Below are 18,296 nucleotides of genomic sequence, written 5' to 3'. Positions count from 1 at the left end.
CTACCGAAGGAGACATATGGACATTTTATTCTTGCTGAATAACCTCCAGCACATCCATTTACTCAATGCACCATTGATCTCCTTGTTCCTCATGCTGTAGATGATGGGATTCATCATCGGTGGCAACATGGAATAGAGAACAGCCACTAAGAGATCCAGCCCTGAGGCTGAGCTGGAGGTGGGCTTCAGGTAGGCAAAGGTAGCAGTGCAAAAGAACAAGGAGACCACAGTGAGGTGAGGGAGGCAGGTGGAGAAGGCTTTATGCCGGCCCTGCTCAGAGGGGATTCTCAGCACTGCTCTGAAGATCTGAACATAGGACATAGTTATGAAAACAAAGCAGCAGAAGGTTAAGCACACACTAAAGACAATAACTCCATCTTCACTGAGGTAAGAGTCAGAGCAGGCCAGCTTGAGGAGCTGGGGGACTTCACAGAAGAACTGATCCACCGTGTTGCCTCCACAGAAGGAGATTGTGAAAGTGTTCCCGGTGTGAAGCGCAGAGTTGAGAATGCCACTGATCCAGGCACAGGAGGCCATTTGGACACAAGTTCCCCTGTTCATCACCATCTCATAGTGCAGTGGTTGGCAGATGGCGACATATCGGTCATACGCCATGATGGTCAATAAGGCAAAGCTTGATGAAGCAAAGAATAAAGAAAAAAAGACTTGGGCGACACATCCGGAATAAGAAATGGACCTGGTGTTCATGAGGGAATTGACCATGGATTTGGGGATGGTGACCGAGATGAAGCCAAGGTCTAGGATCGACAGATTCATCAAGAAGAAGTACATGGGGGTGTGAAGACGATGGTCAAGGGCTATGGCTGTAACGATGAGAAGGTTCCCCACCAAGGATGCCAGGTAAAGCACTAGAAACACCACAAAGTGTAAAATCTGCAGCTCCCGAACGTCGGAGAATCCCAGGAGAAGGAACTTGGTCATGGTGGTTTGGTTGGACATTTTTTTCCTCAGTCCGTTGTGTGATGGCTGTGGAGGGAATGAGACGGGCGATGGTTAGGATTAGAGCTACGAAGGAAATGGCCCGGATTCCCCTTTCCCTGAGATCTGATTGTATGACTGTCAAAGGTGCAGAGCACTCGTCGTTTACAATGACTAGGTGTTGTCAGTGCTCCTCACGTTGACAATCAATCCAGCGTGTTATCACACTGGTGTACATTGGATCGGCTCCTTTAAAATCAATGGAGCTTTGTTACTTGAGCTCATCTGAGGCTGCGTCTCAAGGAGAGGCTTGTTCAAATGCAGAGTGAAGGATGGAACAAAATAAAATCCAAATCCAACAATCCTCGCAAAGAAGGGCCTTCCGTGGTGACCATCACCAACCTCACACTTGGCCATGAAGCTGATAGACTAAAACGCCAGCACCGCCTGATTCCCACGCTGCAGGGCAACATGATGTGGACTCCTCCAGCATGGTAAGTGGCAGCTTTTCTCCCCCTGCTCTGTGCCTAGACAGCTGCTGCCAGCTTGCCAACTGATTTACGGCACCAAATCCCAGCTGCACTTCTGCCTGCGTGTAACAATGGGCCAGTCTCATCCCTCCATTACCGCTGTGTTGCATTGTTTACTCTGTGCTGTGTGGTGCAGTGGTTGCCAGGACACTTGGGCTCTGTTCTTGTTCCTGCCAGTGACCTGCTACGTGACCTTGGGCCAGTCATTTCCCTCTTGGTGACTGTTCCCCTCCCTCCCTTTCTCTGCCTTATCAACTAGGCCTTCAAGATATTTTGGTGAGGGGCCCTGGTCCATAATTTAAAATGTATTGTGGCCCCTAGTGGGATTTTCAGAACCATCTATGCACTGAACAACCCTTCAAATCAATGAAGTTTACACTCCTAGGTGCTTCTGATCATCTCACTAGGTGCTTAAATACCTTTGGAAACATCACCCCATGTCTTGTTATGTGAACGTTCTGCACACCTGTTTACGCTCAGCCAGCAACAGTCTGGAGCTCAATCAAGAGGTAATTCTGTTCCCTATGAGCTCCTGTTTGTCCTTGAAAGGGGTCAGGATAGACAGGTGTTTGCTGCTTGGTTCAGCTCTAACCCAGCGTTTAAAGGGGCAAGTCTGTATAAAATATTCTGTGTGCTCTATCAATTTTACTAGTTATTCAGTTGTTAGCTCCTTGCAACTATCCCTTTGAAAGAGAAATCACACAGATGCAATAGAATAAATGGGTTTGAAATCAAGAAATCTTAACGTTCCCCAATTTAATTTTAAGTGTAAGGCTGGGTGGAAATTTTCAGCTGCATTGTTCTTAATGGAGATTGGGTTTTCAGCTAACCAACAAATCTCAGTATCTGTCTGCTTTTCTCCAACATTTTGGGATTGTTTTGTAATGAAACTGAGAACTTAAAAACAAAACGTTTTTGGTTTTGTGATTTAAAAAAAACTCAGTTTTTGGCAGAAAGTTTTCAGTTGCCAAAATGTAAAAGAAAAAGGAAAGGATTTTAGGTTCTCAATGAGAAGTCCAAATTTTCCTGAAGGGTGGAAAAATTCCAATCAGCAGTAGGTATCTGATTGAACTGAGAGTAAAAGTCTTAATGAGTTCAGATAGCAATTCATATTTATCATCTTAATTTCCCCTGTATTTTGAACCCCCAACATATTTAATTGAAATAGCGAACTTACTGTACTGGTCTTAGTGGATTTTTCCCCAACAGGTAATGCATCCAGTCATCCAGCACCAGGATTCTTTGATCAATATCTATCTCTGTACCAGAATCTAGAAGCTGAAGGCACAGCTATCTGAGAATCCTTTCCCCTCATTCTAGGACCGTCCTGATAGAACCAGACTCAGATCTGCCACTCTCCGCAGATGAGCTGTGTGTAGCTGGCTGTGAGCTGCACTGACATTAAAGGAGCGATGCTGCGGGAAGGCAATTTATCCACATCTGTTTGCTAAGGGCTTGTGGGACGCACTCCCTGGAGCCCTGCATGGCTCAGAAGCTGGGACCCAGAGGCAAAAGTTCATCAATGGCTTGATTTTAAAGCCATTACGATCCTCTAGTCTGACCCCCCGGCCTGCCACAGGCCCTGGGATCTCCCCCAGAGTTCCCTGGCTCCAGGCCAGTTTCTGTGTTATCTGTGGGCCAGGATTACAAAGGGATTTTGGCACCTAAAGATGGAGACGGGCACTTAGTGGGATTTATCAAAGCTCATGGCGAAGGTCTGTTGCCATCCAAGGGGATTTAGGCACTTACCCTGCTCAGGTACTACTGTAAATTCCACTAGGCGCCTATCAACTTCTTCAGATGCCTGTGCCCCTTTGTAATGCTGATCTAGTGTCTATTTTCATCTCGCTGCTCCAGGGCAGGGGCCACTCTGCTGCCTACAGCTCTTCTCCACAGACCCCTTTAGAGGGATCCCTGGCCCCTTCCCAACAATCACAGGGCCCCTGGCCCTTAAAGGGGTAGGTCACCCTGTTACAATATCTTTGTACAGTGCCGTGCACCAGGGCTGTGTTTTTTAGGGGCTACCACAGTATACTTGTGCGAGTATATTTGTTTTGTAAGAATGATACAATATCTTTGTACAGCGCCGTAGCCGGGAGGTGTGGCCTCCCTCTGAGATTGACTTAGAGGGAGAGCCAAACCCACCTTGGGGGTTTGAGTCCTGAAGGACACCACCTGACCGGAAGCAGGTGGGCGGGGCCAGGCCTTTAAAACCCAGGCCTGCTCGCTCAGTTAGGTGCTGGCGGCCAAGGGAGAAGGACACCTCTGCCTTGGGGCTTGAGCCAAGGCCCGTATCAGAGGCCCACACAGAGGGGAAGCTGCCGGACCTACCCACGGCGTGGGGATCTGCCGGACCAGAGGAGCTGCCTCCTTCCTGGGACCCAGAGAACCTGCCGGGGCTGCCCACTGCCTGGGACCTGGAGGACTTGGAGGAGCTGCCCTCCGCAAAGGACCCTGCGCAGTTTCCAAAGCTGCCGCCAGTTGACAGGGAGGGATTTGTGGGACTCCCGCATGCCCTCGAACCCAGCACCCCAGAGGGAGGCGACGAGGCCCAGGTACTTTAGACATAGGGTGGGAGGAAGGAGCCCAGGGAAGCCGGCTGTGGTGCGGCTGAGCTGCGGCTTGCAGTGAGTCAGTGTGTTTCGGCTGCAGCCCCACCAACCCAGTGCCGGGATGGGTCCCCCGTCACTGCCAGGGCCCTGGGCTGGGATGCAGTGGAGACAGGTGGGCCTGCGTCCCCCTCCCCCCTTCCTTCCCCTGACCTGGGGTGGATGCCAGCTAGTGCCAGAACCTGTCCCTTACTGCCTGTCCTGCCCTGTCTAAGGGCTGGGCACAGACTGCAGCTCACCCTGCTAAGGGCTCGAGCGTGTGCGTCTGCTTCTGCCTGCCCTCCCCGACCAGCAGTCCATAGACTACTGACTCCCCTTGCTAAGGACTAGAGACGGCTGTCCTCTGCCCTGCCCTGCCCTGCCAAAGGGCCGGCCATAGACTGCCACTCGCCCTACCAAGGGCTCAAGCTTACCTGGGTTTGCTTACCTGCCCTCCCGAGGGCTAGGCAAGAGACTGCTTCCTCGCCTGGTCTGAGGGGTCGATTCTGTTTCCTGCAGCTGGCCTGTCCCTGACGGCGGGCCAGACCCTAGACTGATAGCGCGCCCCGAGGGGCAAGAGACTATTCCCCTCTAAGCCGGACTCCCCCGAGACGTACATGCTGGGAGATGTGGCCTCCCTCTGAGATTGACTCAGAGGGTGAGTCCCCGGCACCGCCCCCTAGCGGGGACCTTCCACATGAGTGTTTTCCCCTAGCTGTACATTTTGGTTTCTTTCAAATCCCGGTTTTCATTGAGATCCTGTAACAAGGCGCTGTGCCTTCCCCCAAGCCTGGGCCGGAGGAAGGGTTGTGACGCCCCTGCTGAACAGAACCAGGCCCTGCAGGCTAAGCCACCGGAAAGCAGAGGTGTGTTTAGGTGATATGCTGGGAAACTGTCCTTAGAAAAGGGAGTTTGATCTAATTGGTGAGTATAACATTTGATGTTTTCTGTTTTCCGTGGCTTGTGTTTGTTTCCCTTCCTATTGCCTCTATGAATCCACAGTCTTTCTGCTAAATAAACATCATGTTTGTTTTTACCCCAGCAAGTCGCTGTTGTGCAAAGTAAAGGAAGCGTAGCTGTCAAGAAGGGGGAAAGGTGCCTCTTAATCTCTGGGTTTGGGGTGGTCACTTGCAGGATGAACCCTGCAAGCAGTAACTAGGTGGCTGGAAACCAGGCAAGACCCTTATTGTCACAGGTTCATTACTGGGGTTAGGGCTCCGTGCTGTCGCTGCGAAGTTTTAAGGCACCCAAAGTTACAGGGAGGGTGGGATGGAGGGACTCTGTCCTGGTCTGTGTGATGCCCACTGCATCACGATGATAGTCCCACAGCAGCATAACAACTGATCTGCCCGGTACAGCACATACGAAATCAGACACATACCTGCCTAAAAAAGGCTTCGAGTTCTGGTTTTGGACTGGAAAAACCCCCTTCCAGGGGCGTTTGGTTCTGCTGGAGAACAGGGAGGCTTTTCACGTCCAAAACAAACCAATATTCAGCTGTTAGGCCCCTTCCGGCTGGGGCATCTGACTAGAGCGTTGATCTCCCACATCCTAGGGAGGTTATAGAATCACTGTCCCGCTCCCTCCCCATCCCAATGACTACCCACTGTCATTCACAATGGCAAACCATAGTCAGCCATGATGAGCATGGATACTGCATGGAGCTAGGGAAGCAGAGTGAGAATAACCCTATAGCCTGGTCCTTGTCATCAACCTCCCCTGTGCGGATCCCACTACCCCCGCCTGTGTTCTCAACCCACCATTTGGGCTGGGACTTCCAGGAGAGGGCGCATCTGAATATTAAATGTCAATCTAGTGATTGATGTTTGTGGAATTTGATTCTCATTGTAGCATAGAGTACAAGTCGTTCCCCCAGATACATCTCATGGCAGACCCAGAGAGGAAAAATGAAACTTCCATCACAGAATTCATCCTCCTGGGATTTGGGGAGTTCCCTGATCTGCAGTATTTTCTTTTCCTGCTGTTTCTAGTGGCCTACATTGTGACTGACTGAGAATATTCTCATCCTTGCACTAATTGTGGCTGATCGGTACCTTCACACCCTCATGTACTTCTTCCTGGGGAACTTGTTCTGCTTGGAGACCTCCTACACCTCCACCACCTGCCCAGGATGCTGGCCAGTCTCCTGACGCGGGACAGAGCCACTTCTGTCCGGGGCTGCCTCACGCAATATTATTTGTTTGGTTTCTTGGGAGCCACAGAGTGTTGTCCCCTAGTGGCAATGTCTTATGATTGGTATGCAGCGATATGCAAACCAATGCACTATGCGGCCCTTCTGAAGGGCGGCTTATGCCTCCAGCTAGCAAATGATTCTTGGGTATGTGGGTTTTTGACTCTTCCCATAACAGATTTCTTATGATACACTTCACTGTCTGTGGTCCCAATGAAATTGACAACTTGTTCTGTGCAGCGATGCAAATAATAAATCTCTACTGAAGTGACACGTAGCAGATGGAGTTTGCCGTTACCCTCCTTGTAGCTTTATTCACGCTGCCCCCCTTTGCACTGATGCTGGCATCCGATGTTTGTATCATCGCCACCATCCTGCAAATCCCTTCATTGCCACCGGGAGGCAAAAGGCCTTTTCCACCTGCTCTTCCCACCTCATCGTGGTGACCATTTTCTTTGGGACCCTGGTCATTGTGTATCTGCTACCAAAAACCCACAGGTGAGAGACCTAAACCAAGTGTTCTCCATCTGCTATTCAGTGCTGACTTCTCTGGCCAATCCCTTCATCTACAGCCTGAGAAACAAAGAGGTCAAGAAGGTCCTGAGAAATTGTCAGTAAATGTCTCAATGTTACGATGATTCAGAATCCTCAATCTGTTCTGAAAGCAAAATGGTAATGAGCAGAGTTGATTTACTGTCCAATGCTCGGCCGCTGTGTAGCCCTTATTTCTCACTCCATTTTTGGTCATATGCATTTATAACCCTTGAATACACAAAGAATTGTAAGATCTGGTCCTCATAATCATTGTGAAATGTGTGGCTGGATAACATTGAAGGGGTTGCACATGTCTACTGAAAATGTGGTTATGGAGTTAAGCCAGGTCGCCAGGAGGGGACGTACCTCAGAAAAAACTTCCTGACAGAACAGTGGAACAGACTGCTCTTGGGAGGCCATGGAAGCTCCTTCCCTGGAGGGTTTCATAAAAGAGGCTGAAAACCACCTGACTTGGTTGGGTCTAAACCATCCAATCCTGCCTCTTGGCAGGGGGTTAGACTAGGTGACCCTGGCATCCTTTCGAACCTTTTGGTTGTATACTTCTGAGATGCTCTTTTCAGGCAGGAGAGAACCGGATCTTACCTCTTTGCCTGGCTATTTGTGCATTGTAGGCCTCTGCTGTGAGTCCTACATCTACAGAATATGTCAAGTGCAAGTTAAGAGACTGCAAAATTTGAGAGAGAAATAGAAATGAGGGCTTATAATAAAGATTATTTATTCATTATTTAATGACAGATGTTGAGCTTCAAAACTTTAAAGCTGAGTAACTTAAAACACAAATTGTCAGCATCACGGGTCAAACTATACCCAGTAAATATCTTTACATCCAAGGAAGTTCTCAAGCAGCATTTTTCTTTCTTTGCCGACCTCTAAATTTCAATGATCATCACTGGAAATATTTTTGTCATCAGGGTGTGTGTGTTGGGTGAAATCAACGCTTATTGATAAAAATCTAATTCTTCCAAGCCTAAATGCAGGTGGTGCTTTTCTCTTTTTAATACCCTCTGCAGGATCCTCCCAGCTCTCCCTGCTGGTTTCTGGCATCTTGCTCAGTGTCTATTTTCCCCAAGGCTTCCCAGGTGTCTCCCTTACACTGTGCTGCCATCTAGTACCACATGATATCTAGTAGCCACAGCCCCACTGCTGCTTCCTTCCCTTGTTCCTATCCAGGGGACACGGTTCTGTAGGTGCCCTTTTCTCTTGTATTGCTCTCAGCTTGTGCCAATAACACAGCAGAGATGCCCTCATTCATGCAATGGCAGCAAATGTAGAGTACAGCTGCCCTTTTTTATAGGTCGTATCTTCCACTCTCATCTAGCAGTCATTACACAGTATAACAGACTTTTCCTTTTTCCCTCTTAGCTAGGGATGGTCCTAAAGTGAAATGGCCCTTTCTCCTTTCATTACCATCTGCTGGTACAACTGTATTATACTAGGGCTACTGGGTATCTTTGGTCAGGTCGAGACAGGAATTTTTACCAGTCTAGTAAGATTGGATAGGCTTTTTTATGACTCTTCTACCCCAGCACAATCCCTAGTATAGACATGGGAATACTAACTGAAAAAGTGCTATTTCTACTGTTGCTTACTTCATTCTGGGAACCCACCCAGATAAGCTATACCAGCAGAAGCACCTTTTTTCCTGGTAAAAGCCATGCCTACAGTAGGAAGACTTGCTGGTATAGCTCTACCAGTGTCAGTGGTGCAGCAAGCAGGGTTTACTCAGGGTACAAACGAGACTGATGGACAGCTGTGTTCCCTCAATTCACCAACCTGGGGTGCCTCTTTACACAGCTTTGCTGGGAGAGCTGCTGCTCCCGGTCTGCTAGCGCGTGCAGGAGGCTGTGTAAATCACTCTGAGCTGTACTGTAGTAGTGCCATAGCCAGCCACTCATGAATTACATGGCAGGGTAACACCAGCAGCCTCCAGGCCCCAGACTTTCCCCAGAAATGTGTCTTGTGTTGGCCAGAAAGGGCTGGTCAGCACAAGCCCATATAAAGTCTGTCATTTCACAATAGAAAATCAGTGTCATAGAAAATGAGGGTTGGAAGAGACCTCAGGAGGTATCTAGTCCAGCCCCCTGCTCAAAGCAGGACCAACCCCAACTAAATCATCCCAGCCAGGGCTTTGTCAAGCCGCATCTTAAAAACCTAGGGATGTGGTGGAATCCCCACATCCCTACGTAACCCATTCCAGTGCCTCATCACCCTCCTAGGAAAAGTTTTTCCTAATATCCAACCTAGACCTCCCCCTCTGCAACTTGAGACCATTGCTCCTAGTTCTGTCATCTACCACCATTGAGAACAGCCTAGCTCCATCCTCCCTGGAACCCCCCTTTCAGATAGTTAAGGCTGCTATCAAATTCCCCCTCACTTGTCTCTTCTGCAGACTAAAAAACTCCAAGTCCCTCAGCTTCTCCATATAAGTCGTCCTCCAGCCCCCTAATCATTTTTGTTGCTCTGTGCTGGACTCTCTCCAACTTGTCCATTTCCTTTCTGGAGTGGGGGGCCCAAAACTGGACACAATACTCCAAATGAAGCCTCACCAGTGCCGAATAGAGGGGAATAATCACTTCCCGCGATCTGCTGGCAATGCTCCTACTAATGCAGCCAAATATGCCGTTAGCCTTCTTGACAACCAGGGCGCACTGCTGACTCATATCTTGCTTCTTATCCACTGTAACCCCCAGGTCCTTTCCTGCAGAACTGCTGCCTAGCCAGTCGGTCCCCAGTCTATAACAGTGCATGGGATTCTGTCATAAGTGCAGGACTCTGCACTTGTCCTTGTTGAACTCATCAGCTTTCTTTTGGCCCAGATCTTATGCAGAAGATATGATATGCACAGATCTTACCTCAAATGGCGTTCCCCAATCCTTCCATCCAAACACACACTGATTTAGATCAAACAAGCTTATTAACAAAAGAGATTTGAAGTAATAAGGCATAAATGTCAGAATTGGTTAGAAAGCAATAAAAGGTAAAACACCAACTAATACCTAACTTGACAAGCTCAGTGATTTCAAAGCAAAGGTCTCTCTCAAGACATGCTTTAGCAGACTTATGTGCTGGATGACTTTCAGCCAGGACCCCTCAGTGTTCATAGCAGGGTGGTGGTGTTGGTGTTTATAGAGGTGAAGGGCTAGAGATGGGGCCCTCTGTTCCCATTACTTACAGATCTTTTTCTGTGAAAATCCTCCCCAGCTGAGGTTCAGGAGACAGACAGTTTGGAGGGACAGGAACCTCCAGCTGCTTTTTTGCCAAGATGTAAATTTCTCGCTCACACCCTTTATCCCTTGATCCACAATGGGACATAAGCAGGGTGATACCCAGCTTCTAGGCACCTTCCCAGGCAGCAGTTCAGGCTGGTGGCTAGGCTGTGCGGGGAGAATTGGGATCTTAGATGCCCTAGGCTCCTAACTCCCATGGATTTCAGTGGGAGCTAGGATCCTGCATCCCTTTTGAGGAGCGGGACCAAAGAAAGGGAGCCACAAAATCCAGCTTGCTGAGCAGGGAGCCCACAGGGAACGCTGAGGAGACGGACGTGACCGAAGTCCTGCTCCGATGAGGGAATAAGGTGCCTAAATCTCCTCCAGAAGGAGGACCATGTCTGTGTGTGGGGGGGGGGGTTTCAGCTGTGACCCCCCAGCAGGGGGCAATCGCTGTGAAAGTGGGAAACCAGGGTTCTCTTCCCCCTCCGCCTGCCGTGCAGCAGGGGTTGAACAGGGATCTGACCCCTGGGCCGTAGCGTCATTCCTCCTCTCTCTTTGGCCCAATGCATGATGAGTTAGTCCCACAGGGAAAGTATCTCCCCTGCCCCCCATTATCAGACTATCCCATAGTCTAGTGGTTGGGCCCCTGCCTCCAAAGTGGGAGACCCAAGTTCTAACCCCTTCTCTACGACTGGCAGAAGGGGAAGTTCAATGTGCATCTCCCACGCCCTGGCCGAGTGCCCGAACCACGAGGCTAATGGCTGCAAGGGGGGGGGGGGTGCTGCTCCCCCGGCCCTGTAGCTCGGGGTTAGGTCTGCTCCAAGCATGTCAACTGGGTCAGGCCCACAGATGGGAAAAGGTGGAGCAGGTCCTAGCCTGCAGATTCCCTGCAGCTTGCGTTTGACAGCGAAGCCTCGGCACAGAGAGGGAGGTGGCTGGGACGTTGCCAGCTACCACGGACGTAGGCAGGGAGGGAATCTTAATGGTGGAAATTCAGAGGCCGAGGAGATTTCCCTGCTGGACCCTGAGGCTCAGTGGGAGGTTAAGCAGTGGCTGAGCAGGGCTTCTGAGGTCCTCTCTGCCATCACAAGGTTAGATTTAAGCAGCTGAAGTGACAAACGCCTCCGTCCTCTGGTGGATCTAGCCCCTAAATTTCCTATTCAAAAGGAATTGAGGCACTTGGGAACAAATCTCATCCACAGTCAGGGAGACGTGAAAAAAGGGTTTTAGGTTCCCAAGTCACGTAAGCACTGCAGAAATGCCTCCACCTTCTCCCCCTTCTCCCCCTGCCCACATCCTCGTCTTTTACAGCTACTAGCAAACAATCGAGGGTAAAACTATGATACAACTGGCAGCTATACTGTGTAAGGGGTGCTGGGGGCAGGAGAGGGTAATGGGTGTGGCAGGAGGTAGCCATATTGTGTAATGGGCGGGGCTGGGGATGACCATACTGCGTAATGGGCAGCGGCGGGGAAGGCCAGTGGGCGGCCATACTGTGTAATGGGCACGAGGGCGCAGGCAGGGTTTTCTAGCCAATGTTTTGTGTCCATTCTTATGATCTCTAGATGGCAGCTGATCATTGGAATAACAAATGGACAGAGCTGAATATTCAAACTGTGGTTTTAATTGAAAATGTTTAAGTGATTAAGAGTGGATAAATTAGGAATTAAAATCTGGAATTAAAAACGTCAAATCTTGAAGATTCAGGTCTATCCCTATATTATATCCTATACTGTATATATTCTAGTCCTGTTTTCAGCCAGTATCCTTCAAGGAGCTAAGCAATAAGATTTAATCCAGATTTGCTATTTTGCTCGGATTAATTAAAAAAACAAAAAAGAAACCTTTTTTTAAAACCGTGACTATGGGAGCCACCAATATCGGACATTTGGCGTTATGAAGAATAAATCTCTGGAGATCTTTATGCATACTGGCAATAAAATCAACTGAGCCCTTATTAAGTGGTTAGGGAGATAATTATGCTAGACAAGGACTGGGAATAACCCAGTTTGTTTTGCATTCAGAAATAAGTGGAAATTTGCAATAATCTGTAAAGCCTGCAACAAACATTTCCTTCAGGGCAAGAAGTGACCGTGTGTCAAACTTCATGTTGAAAAAGGCACTTCTAGACTGAAGTTCTAGAATATATTCTAATGCCCCCAAATGAAATTATTATTCCCTGTACCCATATACGCCTATGAACTGGCTAGTGGAATGTCTGGTGCTGATCTTTACGGGAGGGAATCAGCCCTGTGCTGTTGGTTATCAAACACTCCAACAGGTCAGCTATGGGCCCACAGGATTATCTCATTTTTATTATTGCTGTGGCACTGAAGATCCACGTGACTCTGAAACTTTTCAGGGTCGTGGAAAGGAACTATTTGCAGTTTTCTAATTTCAGGTTCCTGGACTTCAATGTTGGGCTTTTCCAAGAAGCATAAGGGAGTTAGGTGCCAAGCTCTCATAGCAATTCAGTGGCAGTTGACTGTGTGTGTTGTGTACATTATCTCCCTTTTGAAAAGTCCAACCCAAATGTGTAAAGCTCCTTGTTCTACCTGCCTTTTATCTGAGCAACAATTGGGTAACATTTTCAAAAACACTGACGTGAATATCCAAAGTGACTTAGGTGCCTGAGTCCTGGTGACTTTCAGTGAGTCTTAGTTACTAAAGCTCAGCAGCTGAAGACCATTTTGAAAAATGGACTTAGGCACCTAAATCAGTTTGACACCTTTTCAAATGTTACCGAGCTGATTATCTGATGTTGTTGGGTATTCAGAGCAGCAGGAGGTTCTTTTTGCTAACTATGCTGAGACTTTCAAATCTGCCTCAGGGAATTGAATGGGAACTCAGTGTCTAAATCACTTAGGCTGCTGTGGAAATATCAGCTGTAAACTTTCTTCGTAGAACTAGTGAATTATTTCTTCATAATCCGAATAACATTCACCCAGTAAACAGATTTGTTTTAGGATGAAGAGAAAAAAGTATTTCATGACCTTCCCTTTGAGACTACAAGTTTGACTGTACTGACACTGTCTTAAAATAAACCGTAACTTCCCTTGCTTGTTACGTTCCATTAGCAGACGTGCCTCGGGAAACGGCCCCTTCCCGCAGAAGGATATATGATGAATCAGAAAAGACGTTCCCCGTTTGGCGCAGAATATGATGGCACGTTACCAGACATAAGAGAGCCAGGGGAGCACATCTGGGTTATGTCATTCTATTTACAGGGACCAGGGAAGTACGTGAGTGCAGTGGGCAGAGACGATGGACTGAATAACCAAGACCCTGATCCCTGAAATGCTGAGTGAGGAGGTGACATCCGACTCCAGCTGCTCACAGACCCGCCCTAGAGGTAAATCTACCTTTCCCTCCCTGGTTCTTGAGTCTGCAGGTTTTTGAAGGCATGTAAGTTTGCTAGGTAACTAATCCCGTGGCAATCCAAGGGCAATGGGGCAATGATCGCTCTCAAGTTCCCAACCCAAAGAAAATGACTGAATTTGAAAAAGACAACACCTGCCAGGTCACTGCTATCCTAGCGCTTTATCTGGCTCCATCACTATGGTATCTGGGCACCTCTCTGTCTTGCACGGATCTATCATCCCAGCACCCCGGTGTGGTGCTGTTCTCCCTGGCTTTACAAATGGAGGACTGGCACACAGAGGGACAGATGGATGGAGTTATTTCATCTCCAAAAAACACTGACACACCTGCTGGGATTTGAAATCGATGGGCGTTAGTCTCTGACCCTACTCAGGCACCCTTGCGCCTTTGTAATTACATATCAACCCTTGAAAATCTGGTCTGAAAGTCACATAAGCAGCTTTCAGAGGGTCATGGAGATGATGTGGGTAAAGCAGAGCTGATATTTGCTACGGTGCTGAGTCTGAAGGGAGCAGACATTGGCTATGAGTGGGATTTGCCAAATTGGGGCTACAATTTGACAACTAATATTAATTTTGGGGGGTTTCAAAATTATTAACTATTTAATTTTTACTCCCTGCATGGCAGCAAGGCCAGTGAGACCATCCCTGCAAGCGCAAGGCACAGGGGGAGGCTGCACTAACGCCCACTGTAATATTTTTTGTTGGTGGTTTTGGTGTTTCAGCCGATATCGACATTTACTGATGTCTATTGATTGAAATCGAATCCTGCCGAGCCGAGCTGTACGTTTCAAAGAAGGCTCCGGGGGTTAGCTGTCCAAATGCCATTGAAAACAGAGGGTCCCATGAATGATGTCAGTGGAAATTTTATCTTAGCCTTCAGAGAGGGAAGGCTCAAATGGCACAGAGTTATTTACAGAGTGTAAAATTATCTCCGAATGACTCTGAACGGAATCAAGTCCTTGACAAAGCCCTGGCTGCAATGGTTTAGTTGGGTTGGTCCTGCTCTCAGCAGGGGTATGGACTAATTGACCTCCTGATGTCCCTTCCTACCTTCATCTTCTATGCTTCTCTACTTATTTAGCAGTTAATAAGGATTAGTAATGGCAGACCAGACACCCACAGCAGAGAATTGATATGTTTCTAACCGAAATAAGGAAGAAAGTGGAGAGCTGATAAAAATTTGACAGGCATTTCTAAGGGGAAAAATGTTTTGTGGATCGAAATGAAAATGTTCCATGGGAACATAAGAATGTCTACAAAATTTTGTTTAAAAAAGTTATTGTATATGGTTTTATGAAACTAAATTAATAGAAATGTAACTATAAAATTCAGTTCAATATAAAATAAAAAATAGGCTAGAAATAAAATTAAAATATATAAATACATTTTTAAAAGGTCAAATTGGGCATGAAAACTAACATTTGAAATCATGAAATTGCAGATGAAATGGAAATTTCGGTTACACACCACTTTCATTATATGAAAATAGCACAGTTCGTTCAAATTTCAAATTGAATTTTTTCTTGCAAATCAGGATATGTTTCTAGCCAAAAGGGTGCTTTCTTCCTGGAGTTTTAGTTTTTGCTCATTTATAGTGAAGGCTGAGTATCTATGTACAGTGTCACACACAGGACAAGGAAATATTGTCCTAGAGAAGGACAGGGATTTATTAGATACAAATTTTCAGATGGCTTTAACAGAGTTAGGTGGCCCATATCCACTGCAATTCACTTAGAGTTGGCTGCCCAGCCATTGCATATCTGAGCCTTAGTTACTTGGTTTGTTTCTTTATCGAGACTTGCTGTAAAATATAAAATCCTTACCCATTTCACCAGAGGAACTCTGATCTGTAAAGGAAATGGTTCTGCTTTAATGTACCAGGATGTGAAAGGTTTGAGAATTTGAACCAATCTCTGTGTTTGTGTACTCTTGTACCCGAGCCTCATCATGCAGGCTTTGAATGCGTTGGTGCTCACTGTCAAGTTATAACTTGTGTTTGCAGAGAAACTGACTTTTGTGGAACCTGTAGCCTGCCCAGGTAGGAAATCTGTTCCAGAGACCAAGAGATGGCGTTTCCCTTCCCCTGGTCTCCATAATTCACACAGCTATTGTTTTGGTAGCCAGCAGAGAGAGAGAATGAAAACAAAGCTGACATATTATAGAGTGAATGTTGTTTGTTTATATCACAGAGTAAATTTCTTTACCATAGACACACCCCATGGGGAATCCAGAACAGGGAAATGAAACGTTCATCACAGAATTCATCTTCCTGGGATTCGGGACCCTTCCTGAACTGCAAATCCTTCTCTTCCTGCTGTTTCTAGTGATCTACATCACAACCATGGCTGGGAACATCCTCATCATGGCGCTAGTTGTGACCAATCAGCATCTTCACACCCCCATGTACTTCTTCCTGGGGAACTTGTCCTGCTTGGAGACCTGCTACACCTCCACCATCCTGCCCAGGATGCTGGCCAGTCTCCTGACTGGGGACAGAACCATCTCAGTGAGTGGGTGCATCTCACAATTTTATTTCTTTGGTTCTCTGGCAGGTACAGAATGCCTGCTCCTATCAGTGATGTCTTACGATCGGTATTTAGCCATAGTCAAACCACTTCACTATGCAGCCCGTATGAGTGGCAGAACTTGCCTCCATCTCGCAGCTGGCTCTTGGGTAGGTGGCTTCCTAGCTAACAGCATAACAACAGTGTCGATATCTCAGTTAACTTTCTGTGACCTCAATAGCATTGACCATTTCTTTTGCGATTTTATCCCCCTTGTAAAACTCTCCTGCAATGATCCTCAACTGATGGAAATATTGGCCTTCATACTCTCTTTGATTATATCACTGGTCCCATTCCTACTGACCATGATGTCCTACATCTGCGTCATCACCACCATCCTGAGAATCCCTTCCACCACAGGGCGGCAAAAGGCCTTTTCCACATGCTCCTCCCACCTCATTGTGGTGTCCATTTATTATGGGACTCTGGTAATTGCCTACATGTTCCCCACAGACGACACGATGAGGGACTTCAAGAAAGTTCTTTCTTTTGTCTACACAGTCCTGACTCCCCTGGTCAATCCCCTCATCTACACCCTGAGAAACAAAGAGGTCAAGGAAGCCCTGAGGAAAGCCTGCAGGAAATTCATGTTAGGACAATGATAGCCGACCAGGTGCCTCAAGTTAAAATAAAATAGATATGCCAGAGGCTGGTTTAGGGCCTGAACCGAAGCTTCACTGTCATGCTCTTACAGCCAGGGATGGAAGTGGAGACAGACAGACACCTCTTGGAAATTGTGACCCGTTCTTGTTAGGGCTTTTATCAGATGCCACAGCTGGGTGTTACTGGGCTGGTGGGGGATTTGAACTAGTGGCTGCTCAGAGTTCAGCCACTGATGAAGAATTGTGCTCAGTGAAACAGTGCGGGCAAAAGCGACTCAGCTGGGCATCTGGTCCCTGTAAGGTGAGAGACTTAGATACACACACACACATGAATCTATGGTGCCTACATTATACAAATATATGGGGGCAAAGTCAGACTGGGACTCCAGCGTTAGGAAATTGTGAATTAACATTTGATTTTTGTAATGTATTTCATACCCGGTCTTCTTTCCAAAGGGACAGGAATCTAAAGGAAACCATCTAACCTGTGCTAAAGGGCCCAGCAAAGGCCTATCACTGGTCCTTTCTCAACAGTGACGTAGGGCCAGTTTCTCAAGATACTTGGGTGCCCCGTGGGACTTTTCAAAAGCATTTGGGCACTTCACCTGCCGGATCAGGTCTTGCAGGCGACTCAGGGCAGGGAATGTCTCTCTGCCCCAGGTCCCTGCATCGCTCTGATGCCTCAGGGCCCAGCAGCCCGGTGTGAGGCCTCTGAGGGCAGGGCTAGAGGCAGAAACATAGGGGCTATGGCCTTTTTGCTGCAAAAACGTAGGCACCTACTGGGTTGCAGGCAGCTGAGCAGGGGTTTTGTGAATCCGGGGGGGCCGGATTCTGGGGTTCAGGTGCCTAAAGTGGAAGCTTTGTGACTCAAGGATGAGAATGTGGGCCTAGGACTAGTGTTACAGCTGGGGAAACTAAGGAACACCAAGGTGATGTTACCTGCCTGGAGTCGCTCAGTGGGCAAGTTACTGGGACAGGTATGGAAACCAACCATCCAGAGTCCTAGTCCTATGCCCTGTCTGCTCCACCATGTCCACTTGTAATTGACAATGGAGATTCAACCCATTCCAGTGCTTCACCACCCTCCTCATGAAAAAGTTTTTCCTAATGTCCAACCTAGACCTCCCTCCCTGCAACTTGAAACCATTGCTCCTTGTTCTGCCATCTGTCACCATTGAGAACAATCTAACTCCATTCTTTTTGAAACTCCCTTCAGGAAGTTGAAGGCTGCTATCAAATCCCCCTCCCACTTCTCCTTTGCAGACTAAATAAGCCCCGTTTCTTCAACCTCTCATCAGCCATGTGCTCCAGCCCCCTAATAATTTTTGTTGCCCTCCACTGGACTCTCTCCAATTTATCCACATCCTTTCTGTAGTGGGGGCCCAAAACTGGACACAAAACTCAAAATAAGGCCTCACTAGTGCCGAACAGAGGGGAATAATCACTTCCCTTGATCTGCTGGTAATGTCCTACTAATGTAGCCCAATATGCCGTTAGCCTTCTTGGCAACAAGGGCACACAGTTGAATCACATCAAGCTTGGGTTGTCTGACAGGGATAACAACGTAGTGCTATCACCAGAGAATTGAGACTCAGAGTGTAACAGTTTTTGTTGCTGTCAGCTAGATGAATTGCTGTTTTAGCACAAGTTGTACAAGGTCTGGCCCTGCGTAGGACGGTCTCATGGTCAAAACCTAATGCTGTTGCATGCGAGAAATTGTTAGTTGCATATAATA

At 47.6% G+C, this 18,296-nt stretch overlaps 2 protein-coding genes across 2 annotated transcripts; one reads left to right on the top strand and one right to left on the bottom strand.

Annotated features, from left to right (window-relative positions):
* Positions 1-960, bottom strand: LOC137150282 (olfactory receptor 14A16-like). The gene has a single exon (XM_067544107.1). The coding sequence runs from the start codon at positions 958-960 to the stop codon at positions 1-3; it is 960 nt and encodes a 319-aa protein (XP_067400208.1).
* Positions 961-15,613: 14,653 nt separating this feature from the next.
* LOC137150278 (olfactory receptor 11A1-like) lies at positions 15,614-16,561 on the top strand. The gene has a single exon (XM_067544093.1). The coding sequence runs from the start codon at positions 15,614-15,616 to the stop codon at positions 16,559-16,561; it is 948 nt and encodes a 315-aa protein (XP_067400194.1).
* The last annotated feature ends 1,735 nt before the right edge of the window (positions 16,562-18,296 follow it).

The sequence above is a fragment of the Emydura macquarii genome, unplaced genomic scaffold, assembly GCF_026122565.2.
Source record: "Emydura macquarii macquarii isolate MOO-44397 ecotype Brisbane River unplaced genomic scaffold, CSIRO-AGI_Emac_v2 contig_131, whole genome shotgun sequence".
Taxonomy (NCBI): domain Eukaryota; kingdom Metazoa; phylum Chordata; order Testudines; family Chelidae; genus Emydura; species Emydura macquarii.
The sequence above is the reverse complement of the archived record's forward strand: the minus strand, read 5'-3'. Positions and strand labels throughout refer to the sequence as shown.

Bases quoted from the DNA above. Each gene is read 5' to 3' on its own strand.
- LOC137150282 (XM_067544107.1), bottom strand. From the start codon at position 960: ATGTCCAACCAAACCACCATGACCAAGTTCCTTCTCCTGGGATTCTCC.
- LOC137150278 (XM_067544093.1), top strand. From the start codon at position 15,614: ATGGGGAATCCAGAACAGGGAAATGAAACGTTCATCACAGAATTCATC.